Genomic DNA, 18501 nt, shown 5'->3' with positions numbered 1-18501 from the left:
GAATCGGACATGTATCCAAATGCAGGCATACATAAATTTATAGATACAAAATTACAAATGTTTACAAAACACACGTACAACATGAATTGGATCCTATTAATTTTTAAAATCGAATTTCAAAACCAATTTAATCCACACAAATGCATTTTACTCTGCCTTTAATATTCTTTAGTTTTCAATATTTTAGTGCAATATTTATGATTCGCATCTTATTGAAGCCAATGGTAAGCATTAATACCAAAATGATTTGAGCTTTTAGCCACCCCCTCAATATTAAAGAATATCCAGTAAAATCAAATGATAATATTTAGTAGGGGTTTGTTACAGAACATATCACAGAAAATTCTAATTTGGATCTTCTCCAGCAGACAAATAAACATGATTTTTTTTAATTTAATAATCTATTTTTATTAAGATTAATCTCAACCATTAATTGTAAAAATTAATGGTCGTGATTGTGCAGAATGAAGCTATAGAGAACATGTGCTGGCCGTCATTGTGAGTAGGGACCGTGATTGTGCAAAAGGGAGCTACCCAAATTCAGAAAATTAGGGTGCAATAAATACATGTGAGGTTGTGAACACCACTAGCAGGTACCGTCCATAAAATCTACCAGCAACTCCTGGACCATGCCTCTATCTGGCATTTTCCCTGCGGCGCCATATATAGGTGCTAGGCCTCCACTTATTGGGCCAGGATTTTTTTTCACCTGAGATTGAAAAAGAAAAAGAATTGTGAAACAGAACATACTAAATCAAATCAAGATAATAGCATTGTATCAAGCAATGAACTGTCACATCAACCGTCGGTGAAATAGCATGTTTGGATCAACTTCTTTTTCCTCAAAATCATAGAAGCTTCTCCCCAAAATTGATTTTGACTTCATAGTAAATGTTCAAAAGATTTCCAAACATGCACTAATTGATCCAATTATAATTAGGATTTCTACACTAGTGAACAACTTACAGTTTCCACAGATTCCTTTAGATCCTTGAGAAAGTCGTCAACAGCTGGTACAAGCTGTAGTGTTACACAGATATGGATGCTGATTCAAGCACAGAAGAAAAAAGTTTCAGTTTCTTAAAAGTAAAGCCATAATCCAACACGTAGTTTAATTCCTGAAACATTGTAGGACAGGATCCTATTAGTAGACAGTGAGCTACCTGTTGGGTCTCTGCAATGCATTCAAATGCCACCCTTTAGATGACATAATATCGTTAACTTCAAATATATCCAGAACATCCGATCCAAACGCTACGATTGTCATATCGGGTCTTCCAACGACAAACAATTCCGCAATCTCTTCTATGCTGCGTATAACACAACCGCCGCATTTAAATTTTAATATAAGGCACAACACTGAAAATAGATTCGAAAAGAAACAGTATCTGTACCCTTTCTGTATACTTTTTGATCCTTCCATAAGTGCTTTTGTATTTCTCAAGTAACCTGTATGATAAATCGGACAGTTAATTGGCCATACACCATCATTAGGCATCAAAGATAGCAGAGGGAAAGCAAAATGTTATTTCAAAGGCTGCAGAGAGGTTCTGGACAGTTAGTTACCATCTTTTCCAAGAGACATCATTGCTGCCCATGCACCAGCAATAAGGCTTCCAGGCCTGCTTCCAGCCATGGTGGGAGATACATACAACCCACCGGACCACTCGGTAACTGTGACATTGGCACAAATTAGCAATCACAAAGAAAACTGCACTAGAATTACTCCCAATAGCAGACAAAACATTTCCTCTAAAATCTAAATAGATACATGACGAGCTCCATTGTCTAGAACTAAAAACAAAGACTAGCTCTTAGACTAAATTTTATCTCACTAGCAACCATCTTCCTCTTTTCTTGTAGGTTGTTAATCATATCAATCACTTAAAACAGGAAACTCTAACCCTGAGCATATCATAATATTGTATAAAAAGGACCCCACACTCACACATATGTGGAGCGTATCAGGTGAGAATATGCTCTCATGAGAAGAATTCATGTTGACCTCCCATGTTTTCACACAGTTATAATTAAATGGTAGAGAATAGATCAATTTTGTCTATCAACATATGGTTGTATGAATAAGATTAACTCTTCTCACCTCCCATGTTTTCACTTGATAAATAAGCACAACAAAAAACAACCGCAGACATTTATCAGAAACAAATTGTAAACTTACCAGCAACAAATTGATGCTGTAGAGTCCAGAAGAAAGAAAGAGAATATGTTAGTAATCAGCTGCAAGTAAGTCAATAACCGATTTTCCAATAACAGAGGAAGCCATGATGCAGAAAAGTTACTTCATAAAATAGAAATGAAAAAGGAGGGAGGGAAAAAAAAATTAAATAGAAAAGAGAGCTAAGTCCATTTGCATGTATGATCATAGGATAGCCATCTTGCTATCCATGAGTGAAAAGCCATGAGAAATGGCAATTCAGATTATATGAATGGGAAATATAACTGTGAAAAGACACTACATCTGGAAAAATTCCTAGTGATGAAGTATAGAGTGGAAACATCAGTAATGAAATGCAATCGTTACTTTTACAGCACTGATGGATATCAAAAGAAGGAAATGAAAAAGGGAATATGAAAGAAAGTATATTTTTGAAGATTAAAATCCATCATAACTGGTGAGGTTTTAAAAAAATGTAGCTAAAATTCACAGCAAAAAAATTCTATAACCAAATTTGGATTTCATGCATAAAGTAAAGACTTCAAAAGAATCTTTAGTAACTGCATGATGTTAGCAAACCACCGACTTACCTTTCTGATTTCATGATTCCTATATAGAACTACACTTGTTCCTTTGGGAGCTAACCCATATTTATGCACATCCACTGATATTGAAGAAACCCCTTGAACAGAAAAATCACAAGGTGGAATGTGGTACCTAGGAAGAAAAGGTAAGCATAATTAGTTGAACTGGTATTAAATTTTAAGAAAACATAAGGTAAGACCTATGTATTATTTACAGTATGAAGTGCCACTTTTCCCATTTTGCTTGGGATATTATGATTGCTTATGTATTATGCTTAATTAATATAATCAACAATCATCAAAACATTAGTAGACCCCAACCCCAATAAAGTAGATGAAAAGAATATTATGCTAAATAGATAAACCCAAACAAACCAAAAGACCAACAAATAGAGAGAAATTGAAAAGAAATGTTATGTGTTTGTGAAACAGTCCCTATAGTGCTTGAAAAGCTGTTCAAACCATAAGAAAATATTTGGAATGTATATCAAATAAAGGATAAAAAGCCTAATACATTGACAGATTCATCTCTACAGTGAAGTTTTAATATTTAAGCATAGCACCTAAACAATGACAATGAAAAATCAAAGGAAATGAAAACGACAAAGTAATCAATAATAGTTTACTGATATAAATAAGTTATGCGAACTATACCCAAGCTCACGAGCAAAAGGCAATACAAAGCCACCAAGGCAAAGGTCCACGTGGAAACAAACACCATAGCTTGAGGCTAGATGACCAAGTTCCTACGGAAGAAATTGCCAATTTGTCTGCATTATGGTAATTCAGCAAGCAAGTTGAACTTATCTTATTTTTTCAGTATTATATTAAAAAATTTGAAAAACTTACTTCGATGGGGTCAATTATTCCATGAGGATACCCAGGAGCAGATCCAACAATCTGTATCATCATATGATAGTCAATTTCACTTGAGAACAAGAATTAAAGTTATTGGGAGTTTGCATACCACATAAAAAATCCTGTATAAGAACTTTGAATCATTTAAATAGAATCTATGAAATAAAAATAAATAAAAGAGCGTGATTGAGTAACTTCATACCAAAATGGTATTTTTGTTAATATGACGTCGAGTTGCTCTCACATCTGCTTGAAAACTTTTGTTAACTGGAACACGCCATAGTTTGATATTAAAATACTGTGCAGCTTTGTCATATGCCGAGTGTCCAGACTCAGGAATTATCCTACAATTGAAATGTTAAGTTTAAAATAATATTAAAGAGAATATAATTTACCAAAGATATTGAACTATCTGTGCCATACATTTCGGGTCTTGTAATTCCTTTCTTAGATTTCATATAATCACGAGCTGATTTAACAGCTAATAATATACTTTCAGTCCCTCCTGAGGTCATGTTGCCACATATTTGTCCTCCGGATGTCTTTTCTTTACTTCCAAGAAATGCCGCTGTCATTGCAACCACTTCTGCCTCAAAGCGTACAACACTCTGGAAAACATCCATATGCAAAGGATTGGTATGTGCAAACCTGAAAGTTCATTAACATCAACTGCTGGATACATACAACAAATTTATAGAAATATCATCAGCCCATCATTGATGAATTTGGAATCAAAACCTAATTTTGATACAGTTCCATGGGCCTAGGAAACATATGGAATCAACTCTATGTCTCTATTTCTTTTTAGCAAAATTGGAAGACCACAGGCTTGCTTTGACTATTTCCAAGTTCAAACGATTACAAAAGTTCTCTTCCTATAATGCCTAGGGAAGACTATCTCATAAGCCAGATTAATGTTAAGGCAAGATAGGTAACATAGTTGTTAATGTGAAGTAGGGATACTGAAACTTCACTCAGTCTCAAAACCACTGAACTATACAAAATTCAACTGCATGAGTAGTATAAACTAGAATAGCGTAATTGTTGACCAGTAAATTAAAAATTCCTATGGTAATAGACATAAAAATGCAACTGAAACTTTCCAGGTCTTTACTAACATTGAGCATGCCTCATTTATCAGAGAAAAATGACCCTCAGATTCATTTCCACCAATGTAGCTGCAGGAAATAAACAATAAATTGAAAAAAAAAATAATCAGCCCTTGGTACAATCAAATAGACTGAAACAAACAAAAAATCAGAAAATCAGAATTTAACATTTAAAGTTGCCAAAATTCCTAACATACACTGTACCAGAGCATTTGCCTTGCCAAATCACATCTTTTCTTTTCTCCTCCCTCATTTTCTCAAGGATAGATGTTCCTAATCCCGTGCTTGGCAACTCTGTTTGCCAACCTTCTCTTTTAGATTTACCATCAGACTGCATCTTCTCCACAACCTATGCGCTCAATGACAAGAATAATAACATAATTAGGCCCAGTTTGGAAGAGCTTATTTGATACGTAAGTGATTGGAAGAGCTTGTGCAAATAGTGTATGACCTACATATAAGCTGTTTTGAGTTTAATTTCATAAGCTATTCGGATTAGATATGATCATATGAATAAGCACTTATACATACTTAAAACATATTTTGAGCTTATTTTAATAAATTTCTCAAATAAACTTATGCATAAACCCTTATTGAAATACGCGCTTAATTAAGTTGTTTACCCAAACGCACTCTTAGTCACCCCCCACAATTCATGGCTTAAAGAAAATAGCTACTTGTTAAAACAGAGTGTACACCTAGTTATTAACAAATAACTAAAGTCTACCCTGATTCCAAACAGGACATTCCAAATGTTCTAGAAAATCAGATCCAAATCCAATCCTAGTATTCATCTACAGCTAAAGGAACGAGAATAATGCTACAAAGTGAACCCTGTTTTTTTATTCGACATAACAATCTTACTTGAAAACCCAACTGACTTCATCAACTCATGGAACCTAAATTCATTAATCAATCTTCAATTCATTTTTACAAATTCGGTAAAAAAAACCACCTCTATTTTTTTATCTGTTTTTACCCCCATACCAAACCGACCCTACAGATGAAGGTAAAGTGACAAGCTTCATATGAAAAACCCATAGCAAACTTTTTATTATTAACCACAAATTTCAAGGGTACGCTACACTAAAAAACTAAGAGTATGGAACAGAAGATGAAATGTCCATTCCCTATGTAATACCCTGTCCTAATGTCACCTTGCATAGCATCTAATCATTTTAATGTACTAACCTTCTTTTTCTCAGCATCAATGTAACTCTTCACACCAGGAACCAATCTGCAAATCCAAACAAAATCGCAAATGAGATTGATAGATTAATCCAATGACTAATTAGCTTTTACGAAGAAAACAAACACTGAGTGAAGTGCAGTTTTGTTTTGTTGCGTACTTGATGGAGGTCATGAGAAACCCTAGGATAGTTGCTTTGAGACCCTTGTCATGGAGGATGTTGAGGAAAGAGCGAAGTGCGTGAGCGATGAGGAGGGAGATGAGAGGAACGATGAGCAGAGCGAGTGGCTCGTATTGCGAGAGGAACGAGTTCGCGATGGTTCTGAAGCGGTTGAAGTGGAAGATGAAGGAAGAAGAAAACGAAGAAAATTCCATTGCGCGAAACAAACGAAGAAGAAGAAGAAGAAGAAGAAGAGAAATGAATCAGATCGATAAGCTTGGTTAGTGGTCAGAGTAATACAGTTTTATAAGAAAAGTAGAACTAGGAGTATTTGATTTGATTGAAGGGGGCTTTGTTATTATTATCACGTTGCGTAGAAGTAGTTTCCTCGAAGTTGCGTGCCGTGTCACGTGTGTTTTCTGCTATGTATCAAGAAACCTCCAAATGGGTTGCCCGGTATATTTGGGCCGGTTTGGGCTTTTTGATATAGAGGTGACAATATGGGTTGGCGGGGTGGTTTTCATCTACTTTGGCATTTAGGTTCAAAGTCTTAACCGAACTTACACTTTGACAGGCGGGTGGGTTGGTGGATTGACTCACTTAGAGAATGTAGTGAAATAAAAATAGGTTCGCAATGAGCAATGTAAAGAAACTTTCACTTTTTATATGTTGTCACATGTAGGAACTATATTTGACCCAAAAAAAAAACATGTAGGCAGGGATGGATGCATGTATTGTCCTATGGTGGCATTTGCCCCCACGATAATTTTTATTTTCCTCCCATATGTTGTATAATATATTGGTTGTCTCTAATATATACTAACTCTACTACTATTAATTGCCCCAATGATGATTTTTATTTTCCTTGATGGTCATGATATATTGTCTTTAATATATTAATTCTACTTTTATTTGATTCTACATTTTTATCTCTTTAATATTAACATTAAACATACTATGAATGGAAAAACTCATTGACCATACCCTACAGCTTAGTACGTTAATTATGATGCTAGAAAGTAGTATCGCGTCTATCGGCTATAGGAAAAGTTTGCTTAAGACCAAAAAAAATTATTGCCCCCACGATCTAAAAGTTCTGGATACGTCACTGCATGTAGGAACTATAATCATTGCAATATTATACTTGTTCTTTATCTTCAAAGGTTATGAGCTCGATAAGAAAGTCTCAACAACGACAATGTGAAACAAATATTGTAACCTTGATAGCAACTACCAAGTGTAAGTGTCAATGACCTTAACCAAATTATTAGTAAATGTTATTTTTTCTTTTATACACACTCACTTAACCTTCTTAATGTCATATGTGTTTTGCAATCATCGATAAAAGTTTACTTAGTCAATAATGTCATGCAATTATGAAAGTTTTAAACAAAACATAACTTACAAAAAAAACTAGAAATACGGGTTGAAGGCTGAAGGGCTAACCAGCCTTTGGCCCGCCAAAGTGCGGGTTTGGTTGGGCTGACCCACTTTTATGATTTTGGTTCAAAAACACAATCCAACCCACCCAAAAATTTGGGCGAAACTCAAACCTATTTTTTCACCCCTAATTTGATCGAATAGTCACGATTTATCATCAACGTTCTTATATAACAAGATCAATGAAAATTTGGTATACACAATGTTTAGGACAATGTGTGTAACATTCAACGAACAAATAATCGTGATCAATACAATAAAGCTATAAAACAATAACAAGTAATACAGAGAATTGGTAACCCAGTTCAGTGCAACATCACCTACATTTGGGGGTTTTCACCCGATAAATGAACTCCATTATCAATAGTATTGGTACACCCAATCTTAGTTGAACAAACATTGTTCAATGCATACCAACCTAATACTATTTGTGTCTTTCTACTTAGTACTCCCTCTAAGTACGAGATCCTCTCTCACTTTCTCTCAATCACTCACCATAGTGACTGAATCATACAAAACAAAAAGAGATTTGAAGAGATTACAACTCAACTAAAACAAACCAACTATATGTCTTAAGATTGTCAAGGGGGGAAGTAGAGTGATCTACAAGCAACAACAAGACTCACAAGAACAAACCCTAAAACACAAAACACTCGCTCAAAAGTACAACACACAATCCACAATCAAGCAGCTAGGGTTAAGCCTCCATAAGTAACTGGTCTTCACCAAGCCTTGATCTTCAACGGGCTTGAACAGACACAGAGTCCACACACGTAAATATAGAACAAATCTTCTTGCCAAAGATTTGATTCCAAACACATTTTCTCCATAAGAACAAAAGTGGCAACAAATCAATCACTCCAGACACACTGAAGCTAAATTTGAGGCACACATAAAAACAACCAAAACCTTTCGGGACATATTAAGACAACACACATCACCTCAAAACACACATGACATACATCATGTTAGAACATCTTGTCCAACATCTTATTTTAGCTAAATGCAACCAACTAACCATCAAAAGAATAACAACTCATTATTATAAGATATATCCTCCCCAACATATTTTGTTACTAAGGGCGCATTTGGCATGTTGTATAGTATATAGCTTGATAGTATTAGACTCGAGAGGGTGAAGCCTGATAAAAGTTCAATATTATACAACGTTTGGTGACACACTGTATAGGTTACCACATTGTTTAAATTGATACAATCATATGTTATGTGGAGAATGGTGGTGGTGGCAAAAAAAGGTGGTGTTAGTGATCGCGACGAAGGGTGGTAGTTGTGGTGACAACAATGATAATGATGATGGTGGGCGGTGGCATGATGGTGGTGGAATTGGTTGTGGTGGTAGTGGTGCTAGTGTTGCATAGCTGGGGTAGTTATAATCGCGAAGGATGTGGTTTTGATAGCAATGGTGGTGGCGGTGGTAATGACAGTGATAATGGAGTGTGGTGGTAGTGACAATGAATGTGGTGATGGTGGATTTGGTTGCGATGGTGGTAGTTGTAGTGTTGTGATGCGGTGGTGGCCATAACGGTGGCAACAACGACTCCGATGACAATGGTAGAGGGTGATCATGATTGTAGCAGTGGATTAAATAATTTGAAGTAGTTTATACATCACAATTTCATCGAACATTATTTATTATCTATATGGTGGATTAAATAATCCATCATTTTAATACATAAGAACAGATTAATGATTTTTTTTTCTTGAAAGACAAGTAGATTGATGATAAAGTTATATAATACAATGTTAGCATTAAACGATGAATTAATTATTTAATTTGGTTCAGAAAAAAACAATTCTCCTGTCCTATAAATATTTGGTAGAAAATGGGTGGAAGGAGGCGGGAAATTGGAGGGTTTTCATTTCATTTCATTTCATCTCATCTGAGCTCTCTCGAAGACAATGCTGAGCGGCAGAGAAAGCTTGATTCGATTGATCGGCAAACGCCGTCGCTTCCTTCCTCATCGCCATTCCATCCTCACCGATCCCATTCCCACCCCTCTCCACGCCGTTCAACCCGAACAACAACAACCGCTGCAACCTCCCCCAGCCGAACACACCCCCCAAAACGACGACGTTCGCTGCCCCATCTGTGGCCGCACGCTTCCCTCCAACAACCGCGACATCAACTCTCACCTCGGTATCTATCTATCTATTAATCTATCTATCGATACACACACAAACGCACTTTCACTTCAGGTTTAGCGTTTAGGTCATGTTTGGAAGCACTGTAGATTTTCCACTTGGGGAGTAGAAGTGATTCAAGCTACTTCCAGTGGCGTTTGTGAGATGGGAAGTGAAACCAAACATGTTATTAGGGTTTATTCTGATGCCAATTTTCTGCTTTCAGATTTGTGTCTTTCTCTTTCACAATCAGTAGAAAGAAGTAGTGGAAAGAAACGAAGACTCACCCAACGCACACTTCTTCAGTTAAACTTCACTCGCCCTCCTAAGGATATCGTTAGCAACGGGGATGCTGCATCACTCGTGCAGAGTCCGGAGGAAGAGGAGGATGACAGGTGTGGAGGAGACTTCACGGAGGTTGAACCCGATGCTGCAATTAGCATCGCCACCACCTCCTTGAACAATGGGGTGCTAGATCAAGATGATAACTGTTTTGAACACGTGCGAGGCCTGGAAGAAGAGGATGATCATGGCACGTGTGAAGAAGGAGAATCCACGGAGGTTGATCTTGATTCTGCAATGCCAATTAGCACCCCCGCCGCCACCTCCTCGAACGGTGGGGTGGTTGATGATGATAATTTTTGTGAACCCCACAATTTATACGGATCGAAGCTTCAAACGTTTATAGTTGGTCGAAGATATGCTGATCAAGAGGAAATGTGTGCTGGTGCAGAAGTGTTACTTTTGAGAGACCCTCAAAATGTTAAGGACCCCAATGCCATAAAGGTTTCTTTTTTTGTTTGTTTTTAATTTATAAAAATTTTTAGAGGCTTATATGAGCTAGTGCTATATATCTTCCATGTATAACTCTAAGGTACTAAGTTGCTCCTCTTGGTTGGTCCAGGTTGTTTCTGCAGATTCTGGGTGTTCTAAATTTCTAGGTTTTCTCCCGCGTGTGCTAGCTCAGTATCTATCTCCTCTTATTGACAATTACGGCCTTATATTTCAGGTATATCAAAGTTCAGTGCAATGATGTGTTGTTTATGTGTGCCATCATCATTTTTTATTTGCTTTGTCATTTGCTGATTTGCACTTGTGTCAAACGAATTAATGATATAGAAGCCACTTGAGAGTCGTGTTTTGCATTGTGTGTTTGTTCTTTCCCAGAAAATGCTTTTTGGTGTTGTGAACACGGTACTTTGGGAGTTAGCGTTTTGGGTTTGAATTTGATGGGTTTTGACAGAAAATAAAGGAACAATCAATTATCAGTTTGAACGGACACTGATATTTTCCACAAAATTTGCTCTAGGCAGTTGATAATAGGTTAGCAATTGAGAGACAGAAGAAAGAAACTAGGCCTGATATACATTCAAGATTGGTGGAGTATCCTGCTGTAGTTTCTGAATGTTATCATTTTAATAAAATCACAGCTTTGTAGGCCTTCTTAGTCTACTTGATTGAGAGTCATAGTCATGAGAGTAGCATTTTGACTTGATAGTTTTTTATCCTTAAAAATTACCTGATAATCCCTAATTACTAAAAAAATGTATTAAGCTTCTTGATTCAAGTCCTTATACTTTAATTTTTTGGAACTTGTTCTAGGGACATGTCACTTCTGTTCCAAAACATGCTCTTGATGTTGTTCCGATTCAGATTATGTGCCACAGAACATCATATGGTGAATGCAATTATGAAGATGAGACCTTTAAATGCTTATGGACAAATGTTCAGCGTGTTGTTAAATTTGCATTCAAGGATCCTCCTTCATCTGTAAAGTATCATCTGAATTTTTGTCTTATGCTACAAGAGGTGTTAAGAAATAATATTCACCTTCTAACAGAAGACGAGAAAACCTATATGGGTATTAATATTAGTACTCGTGGATTTTATTCTTTAAAAATTTTCTTATCAAATCCTGTAAACTTTAAACGATGTCTCATCCATTGACAGAGTCATTCACTTTACTCTCAAATGACAGTCAGAGGCTTTTTATTCGGCTATACACAAGAAAAGGTTATTTGAACATTTGATATTTAACTTCTCATTGTATTTATAAAGTCCTTCCCATAGTTATAGCGATTTTCTCTTGTCTGCCCAATTCTTCAATATAAAAGGGAAAGAACTTGTAACAAAGGATGAAATCTAATCTTGTATTTTCGTAAACTGTAGTAAGAAGTTAAAGGCTGTAGAAACCAACGAACGCTTTGAGAGTTTTTGAATCCATCAGCAGTCAGCACCTCAATTTAGGAGGGTCATTAAGATATTATGTGCTATGCATCAAAGGGGTTATAAGACACAGTTATATTCTGCAACATATTCTTGGTTAGTGACTTCTAATATATGCTAATAAAAACTACAAACACTCTGCCTTATTCTAATTCCCTAAAGACATCTTATATAGTAATGTACCATTTTATTGAAATAAAAATATACATAGCTAGTGCACTATCATAAAACTTTGCTCTCTTTCTATAGTCCCACCAAAACCTGTGTACCTGATCCAAGGAGGCTACTATAAACATTAATAACACTGGAATCACAAAAAGCATAGTAAGTTTATATTGTAAGTTAGTTGGTGGGTAGTGTAAAAAAATTAGCAGGCATTTTAGAATGCGAACAATATTTTACACATTGAAAATACAGTGTTTCATGATATCTGGAAAGTCGCAACATCTCAAATGTTGCTGTGTTTTTCTATATAAATGAAATTCTTGGAGATAGATTTTATTTTTATCCCTGAAATAAAAACAAATACCAATCTGTTGTAGCATAGGGCTTAATAACTTGGCTGTCCACATTATTGCGAGCTAAATCACCTTTGTCAAATTGGTTTTGATATTAGTTGTCTGCCCTGATGCTCCAAAATCGGTCCTGTACCAGAATACCTACATCACAACTTTAGACATGTGATTGTGAAATTGCCTTTCATTCATTATTCATGTTACAACAGTACTTCACATCTGTGAAAGATTTTTAGCTGTAGGGCATCTAGGCATGTATAAGAAATTCTTCTATTTTTATCCCAGTAGAAACCTTAGTGCTCCAAGAGTTATAACAAAAATATCTCTTGACTTTCTTGATGTAATATTTTTTGCGCCCAAGTATTGATTTTACTGAACTTGAAAGTACTACTTTTTAGATTATTTTTCATTCTGGAGGTAATGTATTTTTCATATTGGGCTCTTATGAAGGACCTTGGTTTCGCATGTCTAGTATATCATATCCTGAAATAATGGATGCTCAAAGGGCCGCCAAGGAACTTGCTGGTAATTTAATATAATTAGCTAGGTATATTTTTTCTCCCAGCAAATATAATTGGCTTTCTTACTGGCAAACCTTCTTATCGCTACCTTATGGCCTGTCACTTTGGTTTCTTTATATTGCAGAGAAAGAGTACATACATTCTGTTGAAGATGGAATTCAACTTTGTGAAGATGACATGAATGATATATTGAATGTGCTCACTGTCTCTGAACTGCGAGAAATTTGGTGCCTTTTGCTTAAAAAGGTCGGAATCAACCCCTAGTTTTAGGGCCAATAGTTTAATTTCAAATCAAACCTCATCATGAATGGATTTCTGTAGTTTTGTGAATAATTCTTTTATAGTATAGCAGTTGGTCTTACTTGTGTGCAAGATTGCATGCTTCATGAATTAATAATCTTGGTATGAATATCCCTTATTATGAAATACTAGCTGTTTCCTTCAATGCACATGAAGTGATATTAACTTGAACATAATGAAATCTATATTAGCTGATGGTTCTAGGTGTTGGAGTGCTTGCTTCCAGAGTAGTTACTGAAGTTGGGCAATAAAGTGAGCTGATGTTTAGTGCCTAGCCATCATGTTATTTTTATTCCCTTTTTAAAAAAGGAAAGACATCACTTTTTTTTTGTTTTGAAATGGTTGAGTTTCGTGTGTTGTTTTTCTTTTTTGGATAAATGGTTTATTCACAATATCTTGCAATGTAAAATACAAGATTTATGCTTTACCTTGTTCCTTTAGTTTTGTCCTTCCATCCATATACACTAGTTTGATTCAATTTTTCAAAACTCATGTCAATATTTCCGATTACTTCTTTTATTATTTAGGGGAGCCTGATCATGTATGTCTGTCATATCATAAGTGAGTGGAGCATTTTGGATGGATCCTTCTAAATTTGGTTGCATCCATAGTAAATGCTCCTAAATTGATGATTGGCTTCTGATGACTACATAGTATGAGACCTACTGTGGACAGATACGGGCCAAACAATTGACATTCCATTGTGTTTCTCTATATAATATAAGTTTTAATAAAAGTAGTCATAACTCATAAGGCATAGGTAATGCATGTCATACATACATGTTATTTGCTCTGTCTCTCCCTGACAATTCTCTTATGAGCTATCTATAAAATTTAGTATATTCTATTGATGTTCTAGAATTGTGGTCGTGGGATGAAGAAGCAAGATCTCATTTCATCTCTTCTTTCTACGCATGCAGGCGTACTCTGGTATCAAACTTTTAGTTGTGTTTTAATAATTTATGGAGGAGCCACTTAATATTTTATTTAATGGCTGGTTGGTTTTTGTTTACAGGGCACACCTAGTAACTATAATTTTGGACAGAACTGGTTCCTGTATTAAGATTTCTTCAAAAGCTGAAACTCTTATCTGGCGTACTGAGGTGACTCTTTGACTTCTGTTGCTTGTGTCAATTGCAGGATTCAATCAATTTGGGTAATATTTTGATCTGATGCAAATGGTATTGCTTTTGCAGCGACTTTTCTTCTTAAATGGAGAACAGGATCTCTCATCCTTTCTACTTGTTGATATGGGGAAAATGAAGTATCCCACTTACAACTGCATAATATCAGAACCAATTTTCTCAAATCGCAGTAATCTGCTCGCATACGAAGAGGTACACCGTACATGTCTAAGTTCAGATGTAAATGTAATAGCTGCCTTCTATTACTTCTTCCACATATGACATTTGTTTTCAGGCCATTGAAGTTGCACAGCTTATGGATGAAGCACTTGATGCAAACAGAGATGATGTGGTATTAAGGTGCATAAAGAATGCTGAATCCTATGTATCCACTGCTTTGCCCATTCAGTACTCAACTTCTGAATCAGCATCTACAATCCGTCAGTTGTTTACAGCATCATATGTATACTCCAAAGTGGTCACATTGGGAATCTCCTTCCTTGAGCAAGAGCGCAGGTATTGAGGTTCATGGTTTAATCTACTACTTTGTACACTTTTTAAAGGATATTCTTTGAAAATTATAGCAGAAACATCTTGACCTTGTATAATATTGGTATTATTAAAATCCAGTTATAGAAAGGATGGCCCAAAATTAATGGGGAAAATGGATTACAAGAAATTAAAGCAAATTATCACCAAACTATTTGTATATTGTTTCAATCACTTGATGCCAATTTCCAAGTCTATACACATACTTGAAATAAGTTGACGATCGGGCACAAAAGATCTTAGATTCTTTCAGAAATGACCATACCCTGCACTATAAATGCCCTTATTTGGTTGTGATTGTGAAATAACTTAAAACTTATGGCTAAGATAGATGATCTGTTGCTTTACATTGTTGAATGTCAAAGATGACCTTCACTCCAATATTACTAGAGTCAAAGATTTTTATTTTTATTTACATTTTGTCATTGGGTTATTGACTGCAGTTTTGCATAACATATGACTACCCCAAAAGGGATCCTCTGTAGTCGATTTACCTCCAATAATCAAGTAAAGGATGAAGCTCAAACATAGTCTTCCTTTACTCACTAGATACTAGATAGGGTTGCACACTCAAATCACCAAAATTCACCATATCGAATAATTGACAATAACTCTTGAAAGTTGAAACCATCAAATGTGACTCCTCAATATCCAATGGATTTATTAATTTTTCTCTGACAAATCAGACATTATTGCTTTTTCCCCCACTAGTTGATATTACCTCTTTGAGATCCAAGACTGTGACCGTCCATTACATTCTCTCTCCTTATTCTTTATGCAATGATGGCTGTGATTTATTTACCCCAGAATGAAAGGGTGGAGATAGATATGACTACCCTAGTAATACGAGTACCTTTGCTGCTTTTCATCCTTCAACCTGATTGTTTTATTTATTTGTCCATGTTTATCGATTGAATTAGTTTCTCATGTAAAAGATGCTGAACTCTAGATTACACCAGGCTTGTTAATAGCGCGCTATAGCGGCGCAATAGCCTATAGCGTAGCACCCTGAGGGTTCACCGCTACTCCACTATTCACCGCTATTTGCGCTACGTTCCGCTATAGCGCCGCAATAGCGCTCTGAATAGCGTTTTTTGGGCTTGCCGCTACACTACGCTATCCGCCATTAACAACCCTGGATTACACTAAGGATTTTACTCTATGATTCTAAATTTAATGCTAAACAAGCATGGTTCTCATAGGCTTCTTTTAATTTATTGATATGTGATTGCATAAGGTCCAGTCTAACTTATATAATTAATTCTGGGCTTTTCATTCGTATGATATGCTGATGCAGTGCACATTGTTTGTGCTCATGTTGCCCTTGCTTGGTTGCCATTTATGCAGAACTAAGTGGAGCTTATAGTTATATCTATTTACACAGACATGGTATTATCGTAGCAATTTATCTTGTGCAATGCAAATGTTGAAGAAAAGTGGTCTGTTTCTTAGGTATAATGAGGCAATTGACTTACTTAAGTGGCTGCAAAATGTTTTTACCTGTGATGTAAAAAGAGGATATTGGACACTGAGGTTATCAGTTGACTTGGAGCACTTGGGCCGCTTTGAAGAAAGCCTTCAAGTGGCTGAAAATGGGTTGTTGGATCCATGGGTACGTGCTGGTTCAAGATTGGCACTGCAAAGGCGGGTTCTTCGTTTAGGGAAACCACCAAGACGGTGGAAAGTTCCTAGTTTTTCTAGGTCTGCACTGCGTAAGATCCCTGAGGTAATTACTGTATTGTTTTACGATTACACTATTCCTGCTTCTGATTTGATAGTTTATTATTCTAGTCAAATTGTTATTATAGATTTGCTTTCAATATCATGGCTTTCTCATTGTGCCTTATATGATGATTCAGATTTATGTTCAAGGTAGACCTCTGAATTCTGAATTGGGAGCAAAGAATAGGTTCTACAATGAAGAGGGAGAGCAATGTGGAGTGGAAGAGCTTGCTTTGCACTATTATGCCGGGGAGGGAGGTGGATGGCAAGGTGTTCATACAGAAAGTGGCATATGGTTAACCATTTTTGGGCTTCTTATGTGGGATGTAATATACGCTGATGTTCCGAATGTCTTCTACACTAGATTTCAGGTAAGCTTAACTGAATGAATAAGTAAGCTTCCTTCTTACTTAAAGTCTCAAGTTTGTGCTGCATCTATGTTTTCTGCGTGGTTTGTTGTAGTATATATGAAATAGAATTATCTCCAGGTGAAGGATACCTGTAGTCCTAGATGAATTACTTTTGGTGTCCCTCTTCGCCACCCTTTATGTGATTACTTGTACTTCGCCTTTTACTTGATAGGGTTCCAAATAAATCCTCAATGCTGTAGTTTGTATTTGATTATAGACAGCTATATTCATTCATTGCAATTTTACTTTTTAATCCTCTGAATTTACAGAATGCTCCTTTGGATTTGGGTACTGATAGCTTTTATACAGCAAGAAAGAGTAGCATAGAGTCCCGTCTGCAACAAATTCGCGATGGCATGGCTGAGGAGTTTCTTATTAAGTCATGGGAAACACACATGGGAACAGCTTGTAGAGGAGTTAACTGGGACCGCCATTCTTTAGATGAGCTTCGTGCTGCTGTTACTTGTGTTGGGGGCTCTTGCTTGGCGTCTCTCTGTGAACTTCTTTGTCAAGACTATCGTAGCTGGTCCAGCGGAATGCCTGACTTGCTGTTATGGCGTTTCTGCGGAGAATACAGTGGTGAAGCCAAGCTTGTTGAAGTGAAAGGCCCCCGGGATCGACTCTCTGAACAGCAGCGAGCATGGCTCATGCTGCTAATGGATTGTGGATTTATGATCGAGGTTTGTAAAGTGAAACCTTTGTTAGATCAACAAAAATGATCACAAGCTGCTTAAAATTACTTTAGAAGCACACAGAAGATTACAATAACAATTTTTTCATCATGAGAAGAGTTCACTTGGCAGAATTTCATCATCAATTCACCAGCATTGTTCTTGGAAAGAAAAGGAACTGCTCTAGACCAAAATTGATTATACTAGATTGAAAATAAGGAGGTCTGCCAGAGGAATTAAAGGAGTTCAAGGAACTGATGAAGTATTGGAACCCAGACCGAAATATACTGGTCCCACATAATGAAGAAGCTGAAGGGGTTTCTGACACCACATACAAATATACTCGAGTCGGGTAGAACCACTATGAGAGTTCTTCAGGCATGCCTAAAGCTCAAACCTCCATACAAAGTGGGATCAACCCCTTGCTAGCTTATCCGGCCATTCACTTGGTCGCATCTCATTTTTACCGTATAACATCAAATCTGATTTTTACTTATTTTTTAATTTATTTTTTTAAACTTGAGTTGGATTCTTGAAAGAATGTTGTATTAATTTAAGTACCGAGTGATATTTTATATTTACATACATGTTTAATGTTGAAGTTTTAAGGAAAAATTGAACAAGGGGCAATAACATAATTAAATTTTGATACAACAAATGTTCAAAATAATTTCAATCAACCCAAAGATGTGTCAATAACATAATTAAATTTTGTTACACGAATGAGATTGAGATCAACTTAAAATTCCATAGATTACCACTTACCCGTGTTGGTGTCTAATCGAATTTGAAGCATTTTCATCAC

General features: G+C 36.1%; 2 protein-coding genes across 2 annotated transcripts; one reads left to right on the top strand and one right to left on the bottom strand.

Moving 5' to 3' along the window:
* Nucleotides 1-273: 273 nt before the first annotated feature.
* On the bottom strand, nt 274-6407 carry LOC130728788 (sphingosine-1-phosphate lyase). Its single transcript, XM_057580357.1, has 15 exons — nt 6077-6407; nt 5919-5964; nt 4925-5076; nt 4737-4796; nt 4042-4266; nt 3821-3962; nt 3610-3660; nt 3415-3506; nt 2767-2893; nt 2180-2195; nt 1567-1674; nt 1395-1449; nt 1164-1310; nt 967-1045; nt 274-709 (listed from the first exon to the last, which is right to left on the bottom strand). The coding sequence occupies exons 1-15, from the start codon at nt 6289-6291 to the stop codon at nt 587-589; spliced, it is 1638 nt and encodes a 545-aa protein (XP_057436340.1). The 5' UTR covers nt 6292-6407; the 3' UTR covers nt 274-586.
* A 2958-nt stretch (nt 6408-9365) lies between these two features.
* LOC130728787 (fanconi-associated nuclease 1 homolog) lies at nt 9366-18311 on the top strand. Its single transcript, XM_057580356.1, has 14 exons — nt 9366-9674; nt 9885-10444; nt 10563-10667; nt 11261-11519; nt 11609-11671; nt 12850-12924; nt 13045-13166; nt 14080-14150; nt 14236-14323; nt 14417-14557; nt 14640-14860; nt 16346-16619; nt 16753-16986; nt 17295-18311. The coding sequence occupies exons 1-14, from the start codon at nt 9437-9439 to the stop codon at nt 17742-17744; spliced, it is 2901 nt and encodes a 966-aa protein (XP_057436339.1). The 5' UTR covers nt 9366-9436; the 3' UTR covers nt 17745-18311.
* The last annotated feature ends 190 nt before the right edge of the window (nt 18312-18501 follow it).

The sequence above is a fragment of the Lotus japonicus genome, chromosome 1 (assembly GCF_012489685.1).
Source record: "Lotus japonicus ecotype B-129 chromosome 1, LjGifu_v1.2".
NCBI lineage: Eukaryota > Viridiplantae > Streptophyta > Magnoliopsida > Fabales > Fabaceae > Lotus > Lotus japonicus.
This window is presented reverse-complemented; position numbering and strand designations above follow the sequence as displayed.

Bases quoted from the DNA above. Each gene is read 5' to 3' on its own strand.
- LOC130728788 (XM_057580357.1), bottom strand. From the start codon at position 6,291: ATGGAATTTTCTTCGTTTTCTTCTTCCTTCATCTTCCACTTCAACCGC. The intron at 4,797-4,924 runs GTATGTTAGGAA...TATTTCCTGCAG, and splicing joins GGCAAATGCTCTGGTACAGT to CTACATTGGTGGAAATGAAT. The intron at 2,894-3,414 runs GTATAGTTCGCA...TTTTCTTCCTAG, and splicing joins CCTTTTGCTCGTGAGCTTGG to GTACCACATTCCACCTTGTG.
- LOC130728787 (XM_057580356.1), top strand. From the start codon at position 9,437: ATGCTGAGCGGCAGAGAAAGCTTGATTCGATTGATCGGCAAACGCCGT. The intron at 10,445-10,562 runs GTTTCTTTTTTT...TGGTTGGTCCAG, and splicing joins AGGACCCCAATGCCATAAAG to GTTGTTTCTGCAGATTCTGG. The intron at 16,987-17,294 runs GTAAGCTTAACT...CTGAATTTACAG, and splicing joins TCTTCTACACTAGATTTCAG to AATGCTCCTTTGGATTTGGG.